General features: G+C 44.8%; 1 protein-coding gene across 7 annotated transcripts; it reads left to right on the top strand.

Moving 5' to 3' along the window:
- On the top strand, positions 1 to 24,740 carry fam135a (family with sequence similarity 135 member A). 7 transcript variants are annotated; one of them, XM_035529870.1, is made up of 22 exons: positions 1 to 182; positions 1,326 to 1,413; positions 3,922 to 4,049; positions 8,181 to 8,260; positions 10,517 to 10,656; positions 10,779 to 10,849; positions 11,247 to 11,420; positions 11,718 to 11,844; positions 12,741 to 12,894; positions 14,331 to 14,408; positions 14,835 to 14,884; positions 16,389 to 16,547; positions 16,682 to 16,755; positions 16,841 to 16,995; positions 17,194 to 19,051; positions 19,296 to 19,456; positions 21,491 to 21,582; positions 21,715 to 21,812; positions 22,614 to 22,765; positions 23,032 to 23,142; positions 23,246 to 23,359; positions 23,512 to 24,740. In XM_035529870.1, the coding sequence occupies exons 3-22, from the start codon at positions 3,973 to 3,975 to the stop codon at positions 23,715 to 23,717; spliced, it is 4,131 nt and encodes a 1,376-aa protein (XP_035385763.1). In that variant the 5' UTR covers positions 1 to 182; positions 1,326 to 1,413; positions 3,922 to 3,972; the 3' UTR covers positions 23,718 to 24,740. The 7 variants fall into 7 exon arrangements, with proteins under 7 accessions (XP_035385763.1, XP_035385766.1, XP_035385762.1 ...); XM_035529873.1 differs by having other exon boundaries at positions 1 to 270; positions 16,392 to 16,547; XM_035529869.1 differs by having other exon boundaries at positions 1 to 270.
- Positions 24,741 to 27,492: the final 2,752 nt, after the last annotated feature.

Below are 27,492 nucleotides of genomic sequence, written 5' to 3'. Positions count from 1 at the left end.
AGCAGAAGTTCAGAGGAACAGCCACATAGCCATGTTTCGTTGTGGACACTACTTGGAGATTCTCGTTAATGCTGGATAGAGGAATACATTTCCCAAAGTGGATCCCAACAAGGCAATATTCCAGTTATTCCTCCTGACGAGGCCGAAAGGAGTTCCAGGATTTAGCCAGCAGGCGGTATGAGGTGCGAGGAAAATCTGTGAAAGGGAAGCCAATCGTTGCTCTAAACCAAGCCTGGCGCCCTGGCCTGAAATATAACATTCATGCACAAGGTGTGTGCGAAATGTTGAAGACTCGATGCGTATTTATAGCATTTGTGTTTATTTGTGCTGCTTTTATTAATCGACAAAAGAGGAAATGTTGTCTTGTGAAAAGCAAGGTCTCCAGGCTGTTAACCATTGAGCTACCTAGTGGTTCGCTATCTAGCTAGCGCGCTAAATTAGCTTAGCTCGCCTAGCTGCTGCATACAGTGAGCAGACTTGCTAACTAGATAGCCGGCTATTAGGTTAGCCGTATAGGACTTTGTTTCTACCTGATACATTTTCGCATGGACAATAAGTGAATGTTACGTTAGTTAATGCGGTCGACCGGACAACTTCTGAGAGTAGCTAGCTGGCTCCCCAAATTAGCTAACCGGAGTCTTCAGCCGTGTTCTCTGCTGGTAATCTAAGATGGCTAATTTGGCTAACTATCTTAACTACGTCTAGTCAATCACAGCCAGGGTGTTTTGTGTAGGTTAGCTAGCCATTTAGGTGGGCAGTTGTAGCTAGCGCTAACTAACTAGCTAAACAATCTAACGTGCCTAACCAAATAAACATCTGCGTTTTGTTTTTGTTTTTTGCCGATGGTTCGATTATTTTAGCCAAAGTTGATGCCCCTGAATGAATAGGTGGACAGCTATCGGTTATGTAGTTTGGTTGGGGACGCCAGTGGTTGACCGGTTAGTTATCTAAACTAAGCACATATTTGTCTGGCTGACCTGAGCTGTCTAACTTTGCTAGGTTGAAAGTGTAAAAACGGGTAACTCTCAATAAATTCCAGATGTTTTACGGTGTCCGAGCATTGTAATCCAACACTTTCGTGTGATTTATAGCTAGGTCCCGCTGTATGGAAGTAAACAACTCGTTTTACGTGGAGTTATTCAAAATGTGTTAACGTTGCTGGCTTTAACCTTGAAATGGGCAAATGAGATGATGCTAACCTCAAACTTCGGCGTCTAGCTGGACGCTTCATATGTGAATGAGATGTGTGGTCGTTTAGAATACATTTGTTAAGATGTTAACACTTGGAGGTTATTTTGGTTTCCCTTTTTTGTACGCCTTTATAGGAATGAATGCATAGCTATGATCTCAGAAGCTGATAATGGGTTTATTTGAATACAACGGAAAGGACACAGTAGCAGAAAGCAAAGATGGGTAAGTGTGATATCTCTGGTAACGGTGTCAATGAACAATCACCACTACACTATCAGATATGGCAAGAATACATATATTAAACAGAATGATTGTTGCTTGTTAATATTATAATTATTGATAGTATTTGTATTTTTTATTAGTAGTACCAGTAGTCATAGTAGTTTCACCAAATGCTCCAGGGACTCTAAAATATGCTTGCTGAGGTTGGGGAGAGGGGAAATTCATGATTGAGTGTAAGTCAAGTCTGGGAAAGATCGTTATCTGTGAACTTAATGGAACGGCAAAAAAGGTTGTGAGGCAGAAAACTGAGTGAAAGCTGCAATGGGCTACCTCTCTTACAAGCATCTAAGCCTACGCACATCTGCAAAAATCACATTACAGAACTGTTTATTGCATTATTATTATTGCAGTTGTTAAGACTTGCCCAGTGAGCGTATTAATCTTAGTCCTGTCAGTGATTTTGAAGGGAGATAGTTGCCTTTGCAATTTGCGAATCCTTCTTGTCCTTATGGAGCAAGAGAAACCTCATAAAATCACAGATTGGCTTTTAGTTTTTTAAACACGTGTTGCTTTCACTGATAGCCATTTAAACAGCCCAGGTATGTTGGTTCAAAGTTCAAAGTTCAAAGAGGTATTATTGTCATTTCAGCTATATACAAGTACACAACAAAAACGAGACAATGTTCTTGTATGCATTTGTATCCAGTGTACAATGTTGGTATATTTTCAAGGCTGTTTGGTAAGTGCTTCACTGTAGAGTGATGTTCATGCAAATAAGCATAAGTTACTCATTCTCCCAAAGCTTGTGGTTTGTGTGAAGGCCTTCCCATTTTGTAATAGCTTGTGAAACATCAGAAGAGAAGGCCTCCTTGTGAAATAACAAACTTCAGTTTGTAATCTGAGCCATTATTGTTTGTGTTTGCAGTGTTTAAATATGGAAAGGTGGTGCTCAAGGTCCAAGACTTTAACCACAATAACGGTGTGTATTAATGGAGACCTAGTCACCTATCAAATTTAGAAACATGTCTTCCTTGGCATTTCAACCTTTTAATATGGGTAGGTTTGTGTGTTCTAACATAATTGTTACACATGCTATCCTACCTGATGTCACAGAAATGAGTCACAACTGACTGCCTATATAAGAGCGCTTAATTTCTTTTAATATATGCTTTTTTCCACTGTCTAGATTAGTTAATTACTTGTAGAAGTGATTTGGAAAATTTGCTACATTTGCCATACGAAATTTCCTCATAAGTAAATGTTCAAGTGGAAATTGCTCAAGGTACTTGTATCGTGGAACATGTTTCCAATAAATTCCTTAAGCCTTGTAGTGTCTTGGCGTTGTAGACCATTTCCAGATACTGTTGCTGATAAAATGAACCTCGATAATATAATATAATGTAAAAATAAACCGATAATGCAGACTTTACCTGAAATGTTCCTAACTTGGTGACACTCATATTGTTTCAGTACTATTTTGGCATAGAGATTCATTGCCTTTCTTTTCTTACCACACATTTCCCTCTATTTTGGCAAGCCCAATTAGGAAAGGAGTGATCTTTCCAGGTATGGCTAAGATTGCACACCTCCTAGCAGAATTGAGCTCCGAATCGTTTATCAATAATCGAAGCATGGCAGCAGCTCTAGAGTTCGCCAAATGTTTGCTTTGCCTCCTGCCCCTTTTGTGTAAATTACCTTGTGCAGTGATGGAGTAGGTCCTGTCCTTGCAACAGGTGGGCTCTGAGTTGTAACTCTTGGCAGCAATTCTAGAAGTAGGATTATCCTTAGTCCTCATGTACCTTATTGTTATTGACAGTACCCATTGTCATGTTTGGGAACGCAGAGACAGTGGGTTTTATTTGTGGTTTCCCCCCCCCGCCCCCATGGTTGGTGGTGAGCAGCAGAAGTCTTGTTTATATTGGTTGTATGTGTATTTCATGTAACCAGGAACTAAACACTGTCTGTTCCTGACGACACTGTTTCAGTTGTTTGTCCTGAAAGAGCTGACACAAAACCATTAACACATTGCAGAATCGTCTGCTTCATCATCTGCTGCTAACTATTTGGGAAATTTGTTGGTGGTGGGGTTTTTTTTTTTTGGTTTTTTTGCCCGCAGAGTTTTTTTAAGCAGCTTAAGTTTTTGCAAGAGTTCAAGTCTGCTAAAGAAATCGATTTATTTGCAATGAATAATTGTAGTTTGAGGGGCTCTGTATAGCCAGAAAATCCCAGTCCTAAATAGGAATAAAAATGCAGACTATTATACTTGATGCTTATGCTCTACATCTACAGCGAACAGTATGCTGACTGTATTTTCTGTCTGTTCACGCCAGCTGGGGGAGTTACTGTGGTCTCATTTGCAATGTTACACGGTTTGGAAAAATCGAGCAAGTGATCAAATATCAGAAACACCAATGGGCACCGTGTGATATGGTCCGAAGCCCTGGTCACGGTGCTTCTGAAGATCTTCCTGGGCTGGGCCGTTAACTTAATTTATATGTTCCTTTGCAGATATGCTGGCGCTAATTTGAAGCTGGCCTGCCGAAGCCCCTGAAGCTCAGTATGAGTGAGGTCCAGGCCACGGTGGAGTTCTCTGTGGAGCTCCACAAGTTCTACAATGTGGACCTTTTCCAGAGAGGGTAAGAACACCTCTTCCTCCACCTTGCTGTTAGCCAGGTGTTTAACTGTTAAATGTGTGCAGGACTGTGGCCGTGCGGCACAGCTAATGGTTTCACCTTAATTAAAATAATGACTCCAAAATGGACCGTGGCATACATAATTTCGGAAGTGCAATGGTATTTACGACCATCATGGAAAGAAAAAAGGCTAGCGTATAGCAGATGGCCAGACTCTGAATCAATCCGAGATTCCGATCTGTTGTTGGATGTTCGGCATACCCCCGCCTTCGGCCTCCAGAGCGCTGATGTGATGAGTGAAAAATGTTTGGAATATAGATATTAGGATGAAAATGGTGATCTGATCTTTCTATTTAAAAGGGGCCAGGAACGTGGTCTAGAGCTATTCCTGTGAACAGTGTTATTATATTGCGGTTTACAGAAACCCAGACAGGTTAAAAAGACTTTGTGCAGAATGGTAGTGGAAAGTAGCTGCTGGTATGTTACTGGCGTCTCACCACAAGCGCAAGAAAAGTTGGTCCCAAATGCCTCCAATGTGCAGGGGGGAGCAAGAGGTGATCAGGTCTGTCTGTCTTTTGTGCTAGCTATGCAGGGAGAATTATTTTTTCGTTTGTTTGTTTGTTTTTGTCTCGATGATATTATAGACCCCTCCCTTTTTTGTGGAGATAGTAGAGGTAGGCCTAGTTTATGGGCATTCTCTCGCTCTACGCTGTGTAGACAGACGCTCGGCAGAATTCCAGCCGGTAACAAATCTCTGTTTTCGTTGATTTATCGATCTGTCTCTCTCTCTCAGGGTTTCTGTTTCTGTCTGTCTGTATGTGTCTTTAGCTTGCATGCATGTACACACCTTTTCTCCTTTTTCCTTCAGAGTTGTTTTGAAACATTTATATAAACAGTTGTTGTTTTTTTAAGTTGGTGTTTTTTTTTATTTGTTTGTTTGTTGTATTTTTTGTTGTTGTTGTTGCTGTCCTTTTTATTTTAAAAAGATCCAGCAAAAAGATTACATCCCGCAAGCTTCGATGAGGTGCAGAACCATGCTGCGAAATTGCTTTTAGAAAATCTGACTTGTTAGTCAGGCCACAACAATTTTCCCAGTTGCACTGTTTTTCCACCTTATGGTGGGACCTAATAACGAACAGAATGCAGCCAAGCTTCTGACTGCTGGGTGCTGACAGCACAGCTACGCATGTGACCTTCATTGTGCACACCAGCGAGGAAATTCAGGAGCATGGGGTGCATAGGCTTAGGCTGGCCAAAACACTAGCAGACACGCTAACAGGTAAATCTGAGTTCTAATGCACAGGGTTTTCAGGTTGAAATATTGCGTTGAAATAAGGATTTGCAATTCCCACAGTAACCTAAGGGTGAAACTGTGTGAACCTAAAACTTGGTGCAGCTCTCTGCTCCATGAAAGGCTGGGTTTCTTTCTGCCTAATTTATAATAAATGCGTTTCACAAAAAAACAACAACACAACGCACTGTGTAATGTGCAAAATGTGTTTTTGGAGAAATATGAGGCAGTACTCTTAAATCTTTTAGCTAGCATACACAGGACATTTGCACCTAATGAGGACCGTTTCCTGAGAGGCTATTCTGAACATCAAAAGCTGGTACACCCCTTTCAGGGGGATATTGCATGGTCAGATTTCTCAACACGAAGCTGTGGTTTATTTCGATCTGTTGCTGTTGTGCAAGCAGTTTTTTTTCCCAACCTAGCATAGTTTAGTACATCAGAATATAAAATGACAAATATCCCTGTTCAGACTTCTGTTAGTAGCCGTGGGGTAGTCTCCCCACCGGTTGGTGCATCCTTTGCTTGGTTTGCCTTATACCACAGCTCAGACAGGGAAGTAAGCAACAGAACCTACAGCTTAGCTTTGGCTAAAAGCAGCCCGTTATTCTTCAGTGACTCTGTCCATTCAGACAGAACGCAGAACCATCACCGACGTGACATTAATTGGCAGGTTACCCTTCCCTAACGTAGCATTGACGCTGCGATTGTAGTGGCATTGGGGTAGGTGTAGAGTTGGCCTGAGCGTGTCTGGCACAGCGTCTGCTAGGTTGAACGTGGTCCGCCACCCAGAAATATCCATTTTGGAGCTGCCCTGTGGCGAGAACCCCATTTCATTGAGCTAGTGGGTGTCTTGCACCAATTCTGCATGGCAACAGATGAACTACAGTCTCTAACTGCATCTGTGTGCTATTTCTGATAATTACATGTTTCTACAGAAATGAGAGAGACACTGTTGGAATATGATGAGTAATTTTAAGTTCTCTGTGCATATAGTTAATTTCGTCCTTCTGTAAAATGACTTGATGCGCGTAGATCGTATTTATGATAATTGTATCAAGGCAAGTTGAGGCATGGATCTAGTAAAGAAAGCTTTTGAGAACGGTCAGCAATCTTTTTTTATGTATTATTATTAACACCATGTTGCATCAAGCTAAGCTCTGTCCCACACAGACGAATCTTGTTGGGTCTGGTATGTATTGCTAAAGGATCCCAATGCAAATGTGCTGATCTGGGATCAGGACATCACGTCTTTTCTTTTTGATGACCGAAAAATAACACCTGGAAACTGTACTTATGGATCGAGTTCCTGTTGTATTGTGCAGTGCCATACCACACCACAATATAAGCTTGGTCTCATATTGTAAAAAAAAAAAAATAAAAAATAATTCATTGTTTAAAAAAAGAAACTGGCTTGACCACATATTACCTTATGATGTGGTTAGTTAGGACAAGCAAGTTATTTTTAGAGGTCATGCAGCAAGATGCTGCTCACATTGTTTACAGCACACAATATAAAGGTGTTTATGTCCATGATCAGGTTTCATGAAATGTCGTGCATATTTCAAGTCAGATTTTGTAAATGGATTACCAACGCTAGACTTTTTCCATTAGGTGACTACATTTTCACTAGATGGTGTTTTACGGTCCCCATTCCAAATCACCAATGTGTCAGTCTTCCTTTTGGCCTCTCTAAAGTAAACAATTGTAAGGGTTTTTGAAGGCTGTAAATATTAGTTTAAGGCAGACCGTTGCGCTCGCAGCTGTTTGCGTTTGGAGTATATCAGGCACATCATATTGGGTTGCATCTTGAAATTATTAAAACATTGACATTTTCTGATTTAATCAGAAGAGAGAAAGCGGCATGAACCACAGCCCAGAGCCTCTTCCCTCGGGCGCCTCTGATGTGTGCCCAGTAAAGCTGTTTGTGGCTTGCAGCTCTGATCCCATGCATGCACCCCCCCACCCCCCCCAGCAACCCGGTCTGTCGCCATGGGACCGGCATTTGCTCAGCTGTCGGACAGGAAACGAGCCGTGCCCCCTCCCCTTCCTGCTCGAGCATTGTACTCAAACCACCCCTTTTCCCCAGCCTGGCCACGCCCTCTCCGTGGCGAGACGCCCTGCTGGGGGGGGGGACTATTTCTGGCCTCGACCCCTCGCCATCCGCGAAGGGGTGGTGGGGGGGCACCGGCAGCTCCTCGTCTTGGGGGCGAAGAGCCCCCTGCTGGAGAAGCAAGACTACAGGAGCCACCTGGCCCTGCCAGGCCCCCGCAACATAGCAGCCGTCGGGTGCCGGGAACTGAAAGGAACAGGCGGTTGGAGGCAGGGATGTGGGAGCCAGGATTACGGATTCACGAGCGGTTGAGTTCTGGCCGGGGTGCTCTAAATGTCTGTTGACCTTAGGAAATGGTTTCTCTCTAGCCAGGCTTCCACTCTGCGTCTGCCTCGTGCCTCACACCACACCAAGTCAGGGTTTCCAGCCATTTGTTTCTGTACTGTTTTTGTTTGTTTGTTTATTTTAATGCGTCGTGGTGTATACTGGTGAACATGTGCAAAAGCAATGAATAAAACTGCTGAATAAAATAAGCTCTAATGGAGAATTTATCACAGAATGAACTGTAGGCCTAATCTTTATCAGGAATATTAATCCATGTTAAATAATTTGATGCAGTCTTGAAATGGTTTTTCTAACTCCAGCATAGAACCATAATTACCCCCCGCCCCCCACTTGGTTTTAATGTTATGATGATTATTTTAAATAGTTTTTCTTTCCTTTCTCTCTGATGGCACTGGAGCCTTTCTTTCCCTGAGAGTTTTACGTAAGATGTTGTTTGTCCTGGTAGGTTTTATCAGGTGCGTGGGAGTGTGAAGGTGCCTCCTCGGGTCCCTCACAGAGTGGAGGCCAGTCTCCTTCATCCCTCTGGTAAGGCCCCTTCCTCTGCCTCCCAGTCTCTCTCTCTGTGTGTGTCTGTCGCTGTCTCACTCCCACACTTGCCCATGTAAGAGCACCGTTCTTCATACCTGACTAGATGCCAGATAACACGCTTTCTTCAAGCGTGGCCGAGAGAAGATTAAAATCTTTCCTAAAGTCTTCACATCTAAATTGAAAGGATCTTAAAACATGAAAGCAGGTTAGGAGAGACGTGTATATTGTGCATGTTTGTGAGGGGTGTTTTTTTGCTTTTGCATCGTGTCCATGTAAGTTTGGCTCTTACTGTTCAGAAAAGTCATTGACTCAGACTTTGCAGGCTGACGTGATTCAGACGTCAGGTTAATAAATCCTTGTTAGGGACTATGGACTTAGACTTGGATCTACACAATATCTTGTGTTGACACCAAGATCATGTTTTGTAGTCAACATAAAGTATGAGCTCCAGCTCTGGTCACGTTCAGTCATGTCAAACACATACCCATATGCTCTTCGTGTCTTTCCGGATTATTTAAGATCTCAGCTTCCCAGACTAATTTCATTTTCTTTTCTTTTTTTCTTTAACTCATGTCAGGCTCATATTAATAAAAAAAATAAATAAAAGCATGTGTTCCGTATTTGAGTCCTAATACATGATGTCCTAATACATGAGGTCCTCCTAAGCGGCCTAAAAAATAATAGCCCGCCCCAGGAAACACTTGCATCGTCGGTCGCGTTCCCCAAATTCCATCCCCTCCAAGGGTTAGCCTGTGGGTGAACTGCAACACCACAACTTCCTCTTCCTGAAGCGCGACAGGTTCTAACAGAATCCTCCTGTAACGGATCAGCTGTCTCTGTGCGGAGCCGCCGCTCAGCTATACATGAGGCGCGCGGACCTGTGCCCACTGGCACCGATTATTACATAAGCCTCCCACTGGCCTACTGAGACGGACACCGTGGGGTGGTGGGGAGCCTCGAGCCTCCCCGAGGTGCAGCGCACACTCCCAGCAGTCTTCCCTCAGGGACGGGAGTGTGTACTGGTTAACACGGCGCTAGGACACGTGATTGTTCTGCTGGGTAACGGGCTGCTCCATGCTTGGCAGTGCTGTCGGGGCTGTTGACGCGCCCTGTTATAGGCCCGGCAGTTCAGTAACATTTTTGGAAGCAGGCTTTTGGGCTTGTTTTTTTTTTTTTTATAATGGCTACAGCAGATGGCACGTAGCATAGAATATATTGTTGTTCTTCAGTTCCAGAAAACCCAACCAGACATTTTGCCTGTGTAGGTAGATATGCTGTGTATGTTTAATAATTCTCTGACCATTACTGTATGTTATTTCTTCACTTATAGGATTATGGGTTGTTTACACCGTACGTTCACATGCAATTTGGTGATTACCTCACATTCTGATTTCATCTGGGCACATGAAAAGCCAAACATAAACACCAACAGCATGCACTGTTAGTAGATTACAATCAAACCACTAAAACAGCCTTCGGAGAGGGCTCAAGACGACATTTTAATATAAGTGTAAACACTGCATTTTGGCTATCCGCGTGCAATGACACAACACAAATAGAGAGAGGGAGGGAGAGAACGAATATATATTGCAGTGAAGAACACACAGCATTACTACTTTGCATTAACAGTGTAATCTTTTGGTGAATTAATCCCAGTATCCAGTATATGTGCCTGGTGTAGGAACTACTAGGATTTTTGTCTAGCCACTTGGATTTGCCAGTTCCCTCAAACTTATTACTTAAATCAAAAGGGAAATGCAGATTCATGGTAAGATGTTTAATTTATATAAGCTAAACTTGCATACCTCCTGAAAACATCTATCCAAAGAAACTGGGTGCTTAAAATGCTTCACAGAATTACAGACCTCGTAAAAGTAAACAACGGTGTCACAAAATCTTGGGTTTCACCAAGAATACAGTGAGACACAGCTCGTAAACTGTGATCTGTGATTTTATTTTCTGGTGGTGTCAGAAGCACTTAGCTCTTTCGGAAGCTAATAAATCATACTGAGCGCAGATTTTAAAATGTCCTGGGAGTAGAGACCTGGACCTCAAAGCCAAGGGTGCCATGTGTGGGGTGGAGTCAGGACCATTCCAAGTGTCTGTGACTCACAGGGACCTTAGCAATTATTAAAGCCTTTAGATTAAAAAAAAAAAAAAAAAAGGTTTCTTTGGGGCCCAGTGCGTTTTTTTTGTTGAGCCCAAAATACCGGGCAGTGCTTCGGCTCAAAGCATGCTCCTCCTCCTTCCCAGGGTCAGATCTGGCCTTTCCCGCCTTGGTACAAGATGACGTCATCTGCAGCAAAACATTTCAGATCCTCTACAAAAACGAGGAAATTGTCGTCAACGATGTTCTTGTATTTAAGGTCATGATGCTGCTGGAGGAGAAGAAGGTGAGAGATTCGCGCAACACCGCTTTGTATCACCAATTCGCCTAGTGGACACTGGGTGACCAGTGTTATTTTTGTGAAGGGCACATTGTGTTTCTAGCCATTAGTGTGTCATTCCTTTTCAGGTGGAGGAGTCCCTAAATGAGATGGACTTTCAGCTGTGCCTAGACCTGTACTTCACAGATGGCGATTACACGTGCGTTTGGTGCATTTTGAAAATAGAATGCGATATTTTAACTTCTTGCCACCAGATATTTAATGCTAACGCGCGGTGTACATGGTTAGGTTATAGGCTTGGTTTGATGAGTTATTGTTAATTAAATTAAACCAACTGCAGGCGTGTAGAGCAGCTTGTGTTGCAGCAGAGCTGTGAAACAAACTGGAGTGCGTTCACATCCTTTGGAACATATTCTCTTAGTCTTTCAGCTTACAGCTTGGGTTTAAAGAAAAATCTGCCACTGTTATAAACTCTCTTCTGAATGGCAGTGTGTGTGTGTGTGTGTGTGTGTGTGTGTGTGTGTGTGTGTGTGTGTGTCTGTGTGTGTGTGTGTGTGTGTGTGTGTGTGTGTGTGTCTGTGTGTGTGTGCCCACAGGCCAGAGGAGCACAGCTCCCTGCAGAGCATCAGCAGTCGCACCCTGCGCTTGCACTTTAGCCTCCACCGAGGTATCCATCAGCACATCAACGTCATGTTCGACTACTTCCACCTGTCCGTCATCTCCGTCATCGTCCACGCCTCCCTGGTGGCCCTGCACCAGCCCCTTATCAGGTTAGAGAAGGGGCGCAGGCCCACATTAAAATAATGAATTATGCATTTCTTACATCTCAGGCCTCCTAAGTGTTCTGAAAATTTGATGCAACATTAACAACATGCCCTGGCATTGTCTATAGTCCTTACGCTAGCAATGCCATTATTTGTCACACTAGTTCAACACTCTTGCATTTGTTGAGTTATGTAATAAATTATATTATAAACAAATACCTGCCTACGTGGACATATATTGTTGAAGTACTGTATAAAGGCTTTTTAGTGTGTGGAACAATGAGTGTGCCATTTATGGTGCAGTTTCCCGCGGCTTGTGAAAAACACCTGGCTGAACCGCAACGCACCAGCACAGAGCAAAGACTCCCTTGTGCCACCCCTGGAGACCGTGGTGTTTGGCAGTAGCTATGTGAAGCAGCTCTCTCCTGATGTAAGCATGCTCATACACGCACGCGCAAGCGTGCACACGTAACATCCAAATAAACTTCAGGCCAGGTGATGAGTAATAGATTAATTAGTTTTCTCCCTCTGGCATTCTGTAAAAAAAAAAAACAACAAAAAAAAAAAAACGAAATTTGGCGTCCAAATACTTTCTTCGATGCTTTTAGTTTTTTTTATTACTAACTTAAATTAGATAAGGGCACCACGCTGATTGTGTTATGCCTACAGAGTGTGATGGCCTCCTGCAGTTGACTGTGGTGATGATGATTGTATTTGAGAAATGCCATTCAGATTTTGTCAGACATTGTTGTGTAATAAGCATAACGGAGTATGATGACTTGCTGATACTGTAAAGATAACACGATCAAGCTGTGGTTATCGGCTTGAGTTCATATTGCACGGATCTGACAAGTCACTTTTGTTTTTATAAGCAAGCTTTTCTCCAGCAGTATGCACACAGAAAACTAGATAAGGAATGTCCCAACCCAAGGACAGTTTTGTTCGCAGCTAGATGACTCGTCTTTGCTTTTGGCATGAGCCTGACCCCGCCTCTCTCCCCTTACAACACCGGAACTGTCTTATGATCAAGGCCGGCCATGCGAACTGCTGAGCTTGCACCCACAGAACTCGCACTCTAGAGTCACTCCATCATCCTCCAGACATCTAAGAACATCACGTCTCAGGATTTTAGAGCGCGGGCTGGAGCAGGGCCAGCCGGTCTCCTCCTGGAAGCGCCCTCGCGGCCGCAGGCAGCCGTCGCGGCAAAGCGCGGAGGCCTTCGCGGAGAAGACCGGACGCCCCGCCCCACCCCGGCCGGGGTAGTCGCCCCTGCCGTCAAAACGTGGCCGGCGGCTCGATAAGCGATGCCATCTCTGGCGGCCACAGGGCAAGACGTTCCTGGTGTCGGAGCCGTGCTTGCAACACGCCTTCAGCCTGCACCACAGCCTGTGCGCCAGCTTGCTGCTCGCCTACCAAGGGCTCTTCGAGTTCTTCATGGCTCTCACCAACAGGCTTCCCTCGTCCCGCCGCTTGGAACTTGGTACGTCCATCGCTGCCTTGGGGTGGGGTGGGGGGGTTAACGGGGTGTGTTTGGGGGCGGGCGGGCAATTTCCAAGAAATAGGCATCATATAGGTTTTTGTGGTTGTCACAAAGGTAACAGATGAAAGCAAGTCCTATAACAATACTACTTTCATACCTCAGGAATCCTACTACATTTATATCTGAGGGTTTTGTTTGTTTGTTTTTTTGTTTTGTTTTGTTTTTTCCATTCAAAAAGATCATATTACAGCTTTTTGGCTTAGTGTCTTAGAACTCTCTATTTGTAGGTCATAAGGCTATGGTTTAACTTGTTCACATGTCATGCATTGCTTCTATACGCTTCTCTGCCTCCTTTCCCTTAAACATGCTTCCACGCACAAGAAGGATTAACGTACAAACGCACACTGCTAACGCTGAAGTAGACGTGGGCACTCCAAAGCTGCTGAAATATGATTAACATTCACCTCATCTCTGAGCATGATGTCACTTTTGGACTGGATGTTTTTAACGCTAATCCAGATGCATAGCTAATGCTATTACAAACTGTTAATTCACTTATAATGACTTTGGCCAAACCTATCTGCTGAAGTGACAGGCAGGGAAACCACCACCTTACAGAGGAGTTTCCTGACTGCTTAAAACAGCTTTAAAACAGAAATTTTAGCTACTGGTTGCAGAGCCCAAGTCAGTCACAAAGACCCCTTTTTTTTTTTTTTTTTTTTTCCCCCCTTCAGTGAAACTAATTCAATGCTAAATATTAGGATTATAATGATTGGGACAAGCTTAACTGATATAGTGGTAGTGTTAGATTTAAATAAAAGAAAGCTGGGTGTTTTGTAAGCTTTAAAGGAGCAGCAAGTCATTTTGCCACCAAATTGTTTTAGCAAACATTACTGATTTAATGTGATTTATTACATTTCCATCTTTTTATGAAGTGCAGCTTACATAAAAACACAAATCAAATTGTGTGGTGGACTTAAGTAAACCAGTTTGTGCCTCATATAGCAGGTTTGTGAAGAAGAATCATTGGGAAAATGTCTTATTGCTCCTTTAAAGTGCTCTCATGCATGTACACGTGTGTGTGTGTGTGTGTGTGTGTGTGTGTGTGTGTGTGTGTGTGTGTGTGTGTGTGTGTGTGTGTGTGTGTGTCTTGAACTCATAAAACATAATCCCTTAATCACCCTTAAGGTTTGGTTTTCTTATTTGTTTTGCTTCTAAGAGCTGCTCACCAGTGTGGCCCTTAACCTCGAACAGCTCCCCATACTAAACCACAGCGACGATTAACAGACACTAACAGCCACCGCCCTGCTGTTGTTGGCCTTATGCCATGTACAAGGCCCTTGTGTTTTGTACGTAGAGGGCTAAAACCCAGTTCTGCCCGCGAAAGGGCAGAAGGACCATTTTAAACATGCCTATATGTGCAATCCCACCACTAGCCAAGCCCAGCATGCAAGTCCTTTATGAGCGAGTTCTCAGAAGACCTTTCCCCCGAGGCCAAAGGCACATCTACATAGGTATGTCCCTCCAAAGCCAACCCTTGCCTTTCGTTTACTCGTGTTCGTTCTTTCTCCTCCCTGATCTTCATCCCCTCTGATCTTCCTCCTAACTGGACTGGTAGTATGGTAGGGGGGGCCCCCTACCCACTGGTGATTTGTTCTCATGTAAGCAGTGAGAGCCAGGGGCCCATCACTGACCGCTCAGCCTTTGGTAGCGATGCTCCTCTTCTGTGTCTCCTGTCGCTCTGTGCTAACTAGCTTGTCTCTGTCTCTCTCTCTCTCTCTCTCTCTCTCTCTCATAGCCCTCACTTCTGTGGTCTCAAACGCAGGCTCTTCAGAAAGACTCATTTTTCTCTCTAACTCTGTTACGTAGGCTGTTCTGATTTTGACCTCCCTCATCATTGTTGGTTTTTTTTAGTTTTTGTTTTTGTTTTGTTTTAATAGAAAAACTGGACGTGGAAGCCCGTCTTCACGAGCTTTGTGAACAAGTGAAGGTATGTCCTAAATGCCTTGGGGACATGTATAGCTATGAGTAATTTTTCCTGTAAGCTGTACCTTGACACAAGAGTCGGGACTGAAATTGAGTAGGTCATAAAATGAGTAGAGGAATGATGGTTAAAATCCTCATCCTTGCCATAATGAATGATGATTTGTCAAAAATTAGAATATCCTGGGTGCTTTTGTTTATGGTCTAATCCATATTTAGGATAAATAGTGTTTGATGCGCTCTCTTGCTAAGACATAAAGCTGTACAAAACAGTAACTGCTGATGTTTATACTCCTTACTGGAGAGTAGTATGGTATGCATGTAAAAAACACTACCTGGGAGTCAGAGGTGGGGCCAGGGCCACAGATCCTATCTGGCCCGTGTTTTCAGCAGTGTGGAAAGGCAATATAGAAGGATACTGCTACCCTCAATCCAGAAAAGGAGGATCTGGTTTACTTTTTCTGCCCTGTAGTATGACGAGGCAGTCGGTTGCCTACTTTACCGTAGCTGGCAGATGCTACATAAAGGGCACACGCACGACGGCACAGTTTGCGGGAGCCACTGGCACGGTTGGTGTTCAGTGTGAATGCTGCAAGAACATCTAAAGTGGGAGGGGGCTGGTGTGCAGTCGACTGCAACTTGGCAAGAATTTAACACTACATTTTTGCAGATGTCTGAACGCTAAAGAAAAAGAGGACGGGCCAAGACAAATCCAGTTTAGACGGTACACCGGGAAATTTTGTACATTTGGATCTTGGCTATACTTAGAATGGAGGAACACTTTAAATATCACAGTGACCACACTAATTAGTTTTAAGTCAGATTTAATAGTAACATTAGAGGAGGAGTGTTTAGTTGCACAAATGTATGATGTTAATGTTAGTTGTGAGTATTGTAGCTACAAAGTAGGCTAGTTTACACTTTTCCAAATATGTACAAAAATATTTTTATATTCTACAAAAATACAAGTGCATGTAAAAACTTACCCACATTGGCGTCATTGTCACTTTAATTTCACCAACAAATCCCACCTTGAAGTCTTTTGAATGCCTTCAGGCTTTGCTTAGTATTTTTCCCCTGCCGTCCAAATCAAATGGGCTATGTTTGTCAGGAAACCCGATTTCTGGCCACGTGTCTGTCCAGGGACTGCTGGTTCTTGGATCGTTTGGCCGGATCGCCGTTGAGTCCAGCTGCCTTTGATTTAAAAAGATAATCTCATTCCTCCTCAGACGTTTTCAGAATGCTTTGTCACTCAGACTAAGGGGATGTGTTCCTTCGGGAAAGTGATGTCAGTGCATACCCTCTTGTGACTTTTAGGACTTGATGTAATTGCAGCATGTAAGCTTCCAAGTTAATATGACTTGCCCAAAAAAAAAAATGTTGCCTAAATTTGCTTAGAAGCAAAATATTATAAGATGATTTCGTATAACTGACAGGTCTGTGACAAAGCGTTGTGTGTCTGTGTCTGTGTGTGCGTGTCCGTCCGTCCGTCCGTCCGTCCGTCCCTGCAGCAGAGGGCCGAGAGCGCAGACGAGCTGGCCGAGCTCGTGAACATGAACCTGGCCCAGCTGTGCTCTCTGCTCATGGCTCTGTGGGGCCAGTTCCTGGAGACGGTCTCCCTGCACGAGAGTGTCTCGGCGCTGCTGGCTCAGGAGCACCACACCCTGAGAGTAAGTTCCCGCAGCCTTCGAACGAGGGTCGTGCGCTTTCTGCCCTCCCCACCTCTGCCTCACTTTCCCACGTCGCATCAAAGAGGTGACTTTGTGCTCCGAGCCCTTAGCGCATGGCTGTGCATTTGGTGCAGGTGCGGAGATTCGCAGAGGCTTTCTTTTGCCTCGAACACCCAAGACAAGCTGCACTGGCCTTCCAGGAGCTGCAGTGAGTAACACACCCTTAGCATTTGTAGAAATCCCTCATATGAGCCAAAACCTCAACCTGGGTGACGCCTTCTGCACCCGAACAGCGCACACAGCCACCAGCAGATGACGACAGCCATTAAGAACTCCTCCTACTTCCTGTCCCTGCCACCCCTTCCTGTGGAATGTGCCGACCTAGACGGAGACGTCAACTCCCTGCCTATCATCTTTGAGGATCGATATCTGGAGTCCATTACAGAGGGTTTGTATATTTGTGGAGTTAGTAAACCGGCTTTGGGATGAATGGGTGGCATAAAAATGAGAGTGAGTAGACTACGGCAAATTTAAAAAGCCATGCAGCTTGTGCTGAATGATATGAAACCGTCTCATTTGATAGTTTATTCGTTATTTATCGTCTGTCTTTCTGCCATTGGTTGTGACGGCTTGCTTTTACCCGAAGATCGAGATGGTCCATGGCTTGGTCTCCACAGCACCAGGGGTGGCTTTGTGTCGAGTAAACCCCATTCAAAGGAGGCGGGTGGAGTAGGTGCTCCCAGCCCTTACCCGGAACTGCGACAAGCCTCCCTGGCTACTACCTGGCCCGAACAGAACGAGCCTCCTGTCAAATCCAAGGCCAGGTCCATCAAACTGAAGAAGAACGCCAAGACTGAGAACTCTAAGAAGCTGATCAGACAGAGCTCCAAGGACTCGGTGGTCCTCACAGGCTACAAGAACCTGAAGGTTCCTCATGTAGAACCAGCCAGCAAGTCCAAAGAGAGCAACCCTCAGTGCGATCAGAAAGTGGAGCATGAAGCTCTTTCCGGGGATCCCAGCAGTACGTTATGCTCGATGTTGAAACACACTCAACAGAATGACAATACAGCCACTCTTACTATAGACCATAGTCTTCAGAATGACAGCCAGGCTAAGGCCAATATCCAGAAGGACAATTTCACAAATCTTTTGCAAGCACAGGCTAGGCCCCAGGCAGGTACTGGAGCAGGAGCCACGGAGATCAAAGCAGCACACGGAGTTGAGCCTGCCGCCATGCCTGCTGGACTGCGACATATCGAGGTCAAACCTAGCGACAAGGACCCCTACCAGGGTGATAAGGTTACCATTCTCTTTCCGTGCCCCAGCAGCACGACCCCCAAGAGGGACGCTCCCGAGATCACACAGACGGACTGCTGTGAGGCCAAACCTCAAAGCAGGGAGAGCCAGGGTGGGGGAGTTGCCCCGGAGCTGGGCCCAGCGATCGCTGCGGCGCCGAAGACGGACTGCGTGCCGAGCGCCTCTTCACGCCTGTCGGACTCGGGCATCGAGAGCGAGCCCAGTTCTGCCACGCATCTAGCGCCAGCGCATCCTCCTTTCTCCGCCCTCACAGGGGCGGAGCCAGGCTGGGTTGCGCTGCAGCCTCCGAGCTACACCCCCAAGCCTCCTCAGCTCAGCCCTGCGTCAAAAGGTTCCACGGCGCCAGAGGCGCCCAACGCGGAGAGCACCAGCGGGGTGAGCGGCGTGCAGTCGTCCCTCACCTCCATCAACTCGCTGCCCTCCGACGACGAGCCAGAGGGCGAGGCGACGGGCAGGAAGTCCAGCGTGGTGGTGCAGGAGCAGACCTTGGTCTTCTCTGGAGGAGCCGACATCCGCCTCCCGCTCTCCGCCCCCATCCCGGCCCGCCCCTCCGCACAGCGGGTGGCGTCCGGCGGGCCCGGAGATGAGCCCGTGTTCCACGATGACGAACTCTCCATTCTCCTGTCCCTCTGCGAAGCCCTGACTCCCGGCAAGTTGACTTCGCCCACCGAGGCCGGTCCGCCGGCCGGAGCAGGGCCGCGGCCCGAGGTTCCCGGCGGCGACTCTCAGGCCGCAGCTCAGTCCAGCGCTTCAGCCACCAGCAGCACGGACCTGGTGAAGAAAGGCCTGGTGGAGAACTACTTCGGCTCGCGCTCCAGCACCGACGTCTCGGAGATCAGCCCCGTGGAGACGGCCGCCGTCACGCTGGGCTTCCAGGCTGACGCCTCCGCCGCCACCGAGGACGAGGAGGAGGACGAGGAGGAAGAGCAAGAGCATGAGATGATCGAGAACGGCTACTACGAGGAGACGGACGGGCCGGTCTGTGTCAACGGCCTGCCGGAGGAGGAGGGCCACGGTGCAGAGGGGGATGGAGGTGGCGGAGCTGAGGCCAGGAGCATCCTCTACGACCGCCTGGGTATGGAGCAACTCCGAGAGGCATGCTCCCCCCGGACCCGGCCTCAAGCCCCGGGGCTAACCAGAAACAACCTGTGCTGGTACGAGAGCGCACCTCCAGCCCAGATGAAAGCGTGAGTCGCTCTTTTTTTGTTTTGGTATTTGTTTTTTCCTTCTTCTCCAACACTGTTTTGGATTACATATTTGTTTTTGCAACAGGCCATATGCAATGCAGAAATTTCCAGAAGTGTGGCACAGCTTGATTCATGACAAAGATGAACAAAGAGCTCCAAGATGCAATGCTTACCACCACTGTTGGTATGCATTTCATAATATGTAGCCCCGCCCCCTTTGCCACACCCTTCTTTTCCACTGTAGGTTTATCCAAGGCCGGGAGGAGCTGAAGCAGCTCAGGTTGCCAGGGTTCCTGTACAGCGACGTGACAGAGCTGGCCTCCACCTTCCCCTACTTCAGCATGGACGAGGACGAGAGCAGCGAGGAGGGAGTCCACCTGATCGTGTGTGTGCACGGCCTGGACGGTGAGACCGCCGGCGAGGAGCCCCCCCTGCACACACTTCCCTTCCAGTGCATCAGGGCGTCCTTATAAATGTGCAGCAGGAGTCGAGAGAGAGATTCCGTCATGCCCGCTTTGCTCAGCTGTATTCTGGCTGCGGGAGCCCTGTGGGTAGCAGACCTCTCACTAACCCAGCGCCGACACTTTTAGGAAAACCAGGGGCGCTGCTGACCCTTAAAGTTTTCCCAGTTTGACTCACCCAGCCGTGCTACTACCACGTTACTGTTCTGCTGTCCGCCACTCATTACTGCCTCAGCAGCGGAGCCGTGGTCGGAAACCAATCACACACAACCAAGCGCATGGTGTCTGATGAAATGCGTCGTCAGATAGGCTACAGTCTGTAATCGAAACCCTGAGAAGTGCCTAATAAAACCAGCAGTGAATGTGGCTAGGGGGTAGGTGTTGCTCAGAAACTGCTGAGTGCACGGTGGCAAATGTTTAGAGAAATAGTGCATTTTTCTAGTTTTTTTCCTTTCCCAGTGACATGGCAATATGAAACTAATTGGTAAAACTTAGATGCCAACCAGATTTGTTCTCGATGTCCTTGGCCGTTGCAGCTTTTCACTGCACAATTCCGTTCCGATCTGCACGGGCATGTTCGTGCACATCAGCAACGTATGAGCTTAGTCAGTGGAACAGATCTGGGGAAAGTCATCTGCTAAAGTGCACTTCGCTGCTGTCTACCACAGCGTCATGTTACTGAGGCCAGCGCAGCCGAGATGAAATGAATATTCTCGAGCGATCTGTGGTCCCCCAGCTAGGATAGTCACATTTGGTTTCAAGCATTTTGGAAACTAGAGCACTGCTTTGTAGTAGAATCTAGAGAGCACCAAAGAGCATTAATGAATTTTTGATGACACATAAACCATTTAGTAGTGTGTAATTAATTTATTAGCTTGTATTGCGAGTCCTCATGGCAATGCAAGTTCCTTTAGGGGCTTTTGGATATGCAGTTTCCCTTTTGAACACTGCAGTGCATAAGTAATAGGACAGTCGGCCAAAATACAGCTATAAATTCAGAGTTAACGCACAGACTGTCAGCTTTAATATTAGGGTATTTACATCTGTGTTGGCGGTTTCCTGGCCAGCCCTGTGGTGTGATGTCATTTCGTGTCCAAGACTGCTAACAAAAGCTCCAGAGTTTAGCCTGTGCGGCATTCGATTCTGGAGTCAGTTTCTGTCGTTGCCAATACTTGTAAAGCAGACCATCATGAGGCCAAAAATAAAAAAATAAATCCGAAAAGAATGAGAAATCTAGCCAAGAGAGATTCACTAGCGATCTAGACAGTGTAGGTATGTCAGAATCTGATTGCAAGTGACCTTTCAGACCACAAGAGTACCAAAGTAGAGACTGGAAAATAGCTTCAGTCATGAAGGGGGCAGTCAGATGTGGGAACAGATATAGGTGTGGATGTGTGGACTACCAGGGTTTGTATTGAGACAACTTGAGCAGGTTTGCTAACTAGAGGCAAACCTTCAGTAAACAAGCACAGAAAGGTCCGGTTACGGCTTGCTAAAATATGGTTGGCTTACAGTGCTCTAAAAAGCTCATTCCAGGGTCAGAGGAGCTCATGAATGAACAGGTACCTGAAACATGGTGAAACGCTTGCCCAGCAGAAGCGGCAGGATTGATCTCGTCACGTGTGGATGCGTCTCGTCTGTTCAGACATGGACGCCATTATAACCGCGTGACTTAAGATCCATTGGAAATGATTTGGCCAGTCACGTTGGGTCGCAGGAGATGGTGGCGCTGAGCTCAAGATCGAGGAGTGTCGTCATGTCGTTCACCCAGTGTAGACATAAATACGCTCACATTATAGCTAGCATCCTTGATACCACCCCTCATCCTTTCATTGGCAAATGTGCAGGAGGGTAGTGCTAACGCCAGTTAAGTTGTCGCCGTGCGTTGATTTACAGACTTGTGTAGTGTTGCAGGGGCTGCGTTTAATCACACAGCCTTATAAAACTTATTTGTGTACCCCCACCCCCACCCCAACAGGAAACAGTGCGGATTTAAGGTTGGTGAAGACCTACCTAGAGCTTGGCCTGCCCGGGTCCCGAATAGAGTTCTTGATGTCTGAACGTAACCAGGTAACTAAGGCCTTGGCCCAACCCAGTTTGCAGCGTAAGATATAACTGCTGTTGGGTGTGTCCCCTCTGAATGTTATGTGCATTGTCTGTCTAAAATATTTGTGTTCGTTTGGCTTGGCTCCACCTTCTCAGAATGACACCTTTGCCGACTTTGAGTCTATGACGGACCGACTTTTGGATGAAATTGTACAGTACATACAAATCTACAGTCTCACTGTTTCAAAGATAAGGTAATCTATCTATCTATCTATTTATTTATTTATTTATTTATTTATTTATTTTATATTCAGTCTTTAAATGGAAACAGCAGGCAGTTCTAAAGAGGAAGGAAACCAGATTCTGCTGCACGGCTTAAGAATGCCCTGCAGGTGGTGCTAGTGAGCAATTGGTAGCATACATTTTCTTGGCAAACAAATGCTGTCCAGGAATGATGCACTACACTGATGTGGTACTAGGTATCTTCTTTGGCCTGTCAAGTACTTTTTCCAGTGAAGAAACATACTTTAAGGTGCTTTTAAAGGCATCTTGGAAGTGTAGAGGTTTGATCATGTAATTCAAAAAGGGTTTCCTTATCTGTATATGTATTTAAAAATATTTATTTTTTTACCCCCAATACCCACATATCTGCTCAGTTTTAGACAGTTTAATGTACAATGCTTTCAGTGTTTTAAGTGTTTAATTGTTTTAAGTGTTGAAATCATAAGGTGTACTTCTGAAAGTTATGTTTAGTTGGATCCCCAAATTACAAATGATTGCCTTCCCCTGTCTTTCCAGCATAAGACACTGGATTCTGTTTAATTCTGCTCATAAAAATGGGCCACTGAAAATTTCCAAAAGATTAAGCCAATTTTTTATTATTTTTTTTTAATACTCAGCCTGAAGAGGGTTATGTTTCATTATTTTTGTTTTTGCCCACATATACCGATCATCTTTGTTTGTATACGGTATTTGGTGTTGATGGTGTGTGAATGTGCCATATCAGCCTTTGAAAACCGAGCTTGCCGCTCTGGTCTGATTTCTCCTGTCATCAGCTTCGTGGGCCACTCTCTGGGGAACCTGATCGTGCGCTCCGTGCTGACAAGGCCCAGGTTTAAGTCCTACCTCAGCCGCCTGCACACGTTCCTCTCGCTCTCCGGGCCACATCTCGGCACGCTCTACAACAGCTCTGCCCTCGTCAACACGGGTAAGCCAGAGCCCAGCCGCCTAGGCACCCCAGACAGAGAAGGATTACGTTAATTAGATCAGTGCGTGCGTGCGTGCCCTTTTCTACCTTTTAATTTCACCTGTCCATAGTAATAGGCATTAGTTCTTGGGCACTAGGCTAAATGATCCAAGCTTCAGACCAGGGACTAAACCAATAACGCCTGTAATTGCCAATAAGCAAGGACACCCCCCAGTTCTGAGGCTGGCTCCGGTCGGGCTGAGCTGTTTCGCTTCCCTCTGCCGCAGGACTGTGGTTCATGCAGAAGTGGAAGAAGTCGGGCTCGCTGCTGCAGCTGACCTGCCGCGACCACTCGGACCCCCGCCAGACGTTCCTCTACAAGCTGAGCAAGAAAGCGGGTGAGAATCAGGGGGGGCCTCCTGCACTGGCACGCCCGCAGCTGTGGGGTGGGGGTGGGGGGTAGTAGTTTCTCGGCCGCTCACTGGGTTCTCCGCCGTGCAGGTCTTCAGTTCTTCAGGAACGTGGTGCTGGTGGGCTCCCTGCAGGACCGCTACGTACCCTATCACTCCGCCCGCATCGAGATGTGCAAGACGGCCTTAAAAGACAAGCAGACAGGTGAGGCCTCCACACGCCCGCGCATCCTCTGAGCTTAAACGGTGATGCTTCTCACGGGCAGCTCTCTCTCTTTAAAGCTCATTTATGTCTCTTGTCCTCCACGTGTGTCTCTCTATATCTCGCATATCTACGTCCGTCCGTCCATCTCGCAGGCCCCGTGTACGCTGAGATGATAGAGAACCTGCTGGTGCCTGTGCTCCAGAACAAAGACTGCGACCTGGTGCGCTACGATGTCATCCACGCCCTGCCCAACACCGCCAACTCCTTGATCGGCCGGGCGGCCCACATCGCAGTTCTAGACTCTGAGATTTTCCTGGAGAAGTTCTTCCTGGTAGCAGGACTCAAGTTCTTTCAGTAGCCTGCAAGAACAGATGAGAAGGACGCGAATACCTCACAACACCCAAATGGACATTCTCAACAGCGTATCGCTATTTTTTTATTCACTATGTTTTTAAATATGCCTTTGCCTTTATGTCTGGAGTAAACAGAGCTGTGTGTCTGTTCTTAATTTTTTCTTTTTATCTGGTCTGTTGTGAATGTGGAATTTATCATTTTTATTTTTGTACTGCCATTTTTCTAAAAGGATGTTGATTTTAATGTTCTATTTGTTGGTAATGAAATTTAAGTCTCCTTTGCGGTATATTTTCAGTGTTATTTATCTATGAAATTATATTTTGCCAGTTTCCTTCCACAGTACAATTCATCGAACTAATTAATGCTGAACTGGAAATGTAGCTGCTAAGGAAAAGAAGAAATGAAATATTTATTTGGGTAGCTAAGCGGAGGCGCAAGTCCTCTCGATTTCATCGTGTCAGCAGAGACGTGCGCTGTTCACCAGTACTTCACTGTATCAATGGTTAACTGGCATCCCAACTGCATTTAGGTTTTCTAACAAATCGATTACCATTTGAGTACATGTATTTTGTATGACAGGGTTGGGTTTTTTGGGGTTTTTTTTTTTTTTTGGTACGGTGACAGACTTCCAGATAAACTCCAGATGTGATATGATTGTAGCTGAGACAAAACAGCCTCTGACTTTAGCTTTGATTTTATATGCTGTCTTGTTCAGCCATTGCAACGTCATGCACAATGTTATCCCAACCTGGCGTTGGGTAAGAGAACCTAGCTTAGCATGTTAGCATTTTACTACAGGGGTTTTCCACATTTAAAAGTAATCTAAGTTTGGTTGGGATAAATGAGGTTGTGATGTTATAACAGTATTTAGTGATTAGGCGTTAAAGGAAAGTATTTAAGTTTGGTTTCTCGTGGGGCTTTAATTTATGCTTGTAAGCAAAAAATGTAATTAATAAAACATCGGTTTTATTTGTTGAAAGGTTTTCTATCATTGACTTCACAATTCATTAAATGTACTCAAATCAGAGTTTTGTCTCCTTTCATACTTGTTTTTCTTTGGTCATACCTAGTTTTAAGATACTGGGTACTTGGGAATAAGTCAATTTGGAATCCCTAAAAGAATTAAAAATTTAGCGCCTGTTAGGATGTCATTCTTATATTTTTTATTAACATGCACTTTTCAATGTTTTGGTTTTTTGTTTGTTTGTTTTTTAATCTTTTTTTATTTATTTTTGTTTACAATTGTTTGTCACTAATGAAATGTAAAGATTGGGCTTAGATCAGGGATGCAACATCTCATTCTCTCAGATTTATTTCATTTCAACAATTTCCTCACAGTGCGGCTCTTAAAGTATAGTTTTCATGCATTTTACTCTTGTAGTTATATTTTAATGCGGTAGCTAAGCATATTTTTAAAGCAGTGAAACAGCCATTGCTTTTATTTTTACGTATATTTGTTTTGGGTTTATTTGTTTGTTTTTCTCGGGTGGGGGAAAAGTATGAGACACAAGTCCACAATGGTAATATACATCTTTGGACATACGTGTTCCATTGTCAGAATAACATATTTTGTATTCAAATATGAACGTGTATTTGATAAGTTAACACTAAAGTATATTTTCACAATAACTGCAGAGTCTGTGGTCAAGGCCAGACAGCCGAGTGCACCTCTGATCTGTCTGATAGGAAAGCTATCTGGATATTGCAAATAATTAATGCCATTAAATCTGAAGTCCATTTTAACATTAAGTACAGTCGTGGCCAAAAGTTTTAAGACTGACAAATTTTGGTTTGCTCAAAATTTTGCCTAAGAACACTACCATGAATAAGGAATGGTATCAAAACATCCTCCAAGAGCGATTTGGTGAGGAACAATGCTTTTTCCAGCATGATGGAGTATCATGTCACAAGGAAAAAGTGATAACCAAGTGGCTCGGTGAACAAAACATTGAAATTTTTGGTCCATGGCCAGGAAACTCCTCAGAGTCTTTGCTTAAACTGGATGTATTTGTCAATAAAAAGTTAAAACACCTATGAAATGGTATAACTGCTTCGCTATACCATATAAACATCTGACAAAAAAAAAAAAACTGAGGCAGTAAAGTTTGTTGAAAACCAAAATTTTTGTCAGTCTCAAAACCTTTGGCCATGACTGTAGAATAAAAAGACAGCTGGCATCTTACAATGATGAGATTGGCTGAGGTGAACAATGGGCATTGCAAAGAAAGATTCAGGCCACTAAAAGAGACACTCGGAGGGCTGGATTAATATGCTATTTTTTACTTCCAGCCAAGTTGTTTATTTATACTTTTAATATTAATATTAATAATAGTACATTTATAACATATTCAAGAATATGGTTTTAGGCTATCCTGTCCACATCTTTAACATATAAAGATACAATATTTTGTTAAAATATCAAGAGTTGGTGATAATGGGCAAATATTTTTTAAAACAGTAAATGCAACCAAGAGGTTACTAATAAAAAAAAAAAATCACATTTTTATATTGGGCGAGCCAGTCTATCAGTTTACAAGAAACTATCCACTGATTATACTTGCTTAGGTTAGAAACAAGAACACCACACATTAACTGAAAAGATCATGAGGAAAAGTCAGTATTCCACAGGTTTGCCTTCCTCATATGCCCATGAAAAGGCAGGAGAAACGAAAGGTAATTGTACCATTTTGGCACATGTCCATATTTTCCATCTTTAATCCAACCTGATGGGTTATGCAAAAAAAAAAAATAAATCACATTAGCGATATAACTACAACTTTGTATGTTTCTCTCATCTTAATATATGAATTGGGCTATTATATAAAAAAAACCCAAACGAAATAATTAAAACAAAACCGTTGATAGCGCTCAGCTGCATATGGTTTCCCCAAACCAGCTGACTTCTGAAATGCAGTATCACCATGGTGACAAGAGGACCTGAAAGAATCCCTTTCGATTCCCTGCCTTTGTGTCTCCCGACCCCCCTTTCTGTGTTAGGCGAGTCTGTGAGGTGATGTCAGATGCTCCAGAGAGCAAATGAAACTGGCAAAATGGAGGCAGCATCCCACTGAGCGGAGGTTTAGAGGTGGATGCGTAACGGTGAAGACACCGCGTGTGTCAGCGGAGGGCACGAAGTCGGTTCGTTTAGCTCGCAGTTCAGCAGGGGGTCAATCTCCAACGCCCCTCTTCCGCACTGCCTATTTCAACATCCACACCGCAGGCCTTAGGCAACAGAAGCCACTGTTACCCCAAGTGCGGCATATAACTTTATGCTTGCCTTTTCTTCATCTAATGATTCTCAATTCTAACAGTCACTGCATCTGAGTTGCAATTGGCTCCCAGACACAGACGGTTGACAAGATGTAGCATGTATGAGGTGTACTGTTGTATCTGTATTTAAAAAAAAAAAACTCTTCAGTTGACAAGTTGAGAAATAAAGTGTGTGTGTGTGTGTGTGTGTGTGTGGTGGGGGTGAAATGGAAGGCTAACCTAATCTCAGATCAGAACATTCTCATGGAGCTAATCTACTGCCCCTAGATTAGGCTGGGTCAGAGGAGGCAGACAAGTTACCATCTGTTTCCCCCCAAAATTGCTTCCTAAGACAATGAAGTATCAGATCTGTGTAAACACTACCACTATTAACGTTTGTTGGATTTTATGTTTTCTATCAAGAAGCAGTAGTTTATGAGATTATTATCATAGTTTACGTGTGGGGTAAATTTTCGCTTTTCCTCCCTGTGCATTCGAGTTATTTCTCTCTCAAGCTCCCACGTGTATTC

The sequence above is a fragment of the Electrophorus electricus genome, chromosome 9 (genome assembly GCF_013358815.1).
Source record: "Electrophorus electricus isolate fEleEle1 chromosome 9, fEleEle1.pri, whole genome shotgun sequence".
In the NCBI taxonomy this organism is placed as follows: Eukaryota; Metazoa; Chordata; class Actinopteri; order Gymnotiformes; family Gymnotidae; genus Electrophorus; species Electrophorus electricus.
Note: the sequence above shows the minus strand (reverse complement) of the source record. Positions and strands in the feature narration are given on the sequence as shown.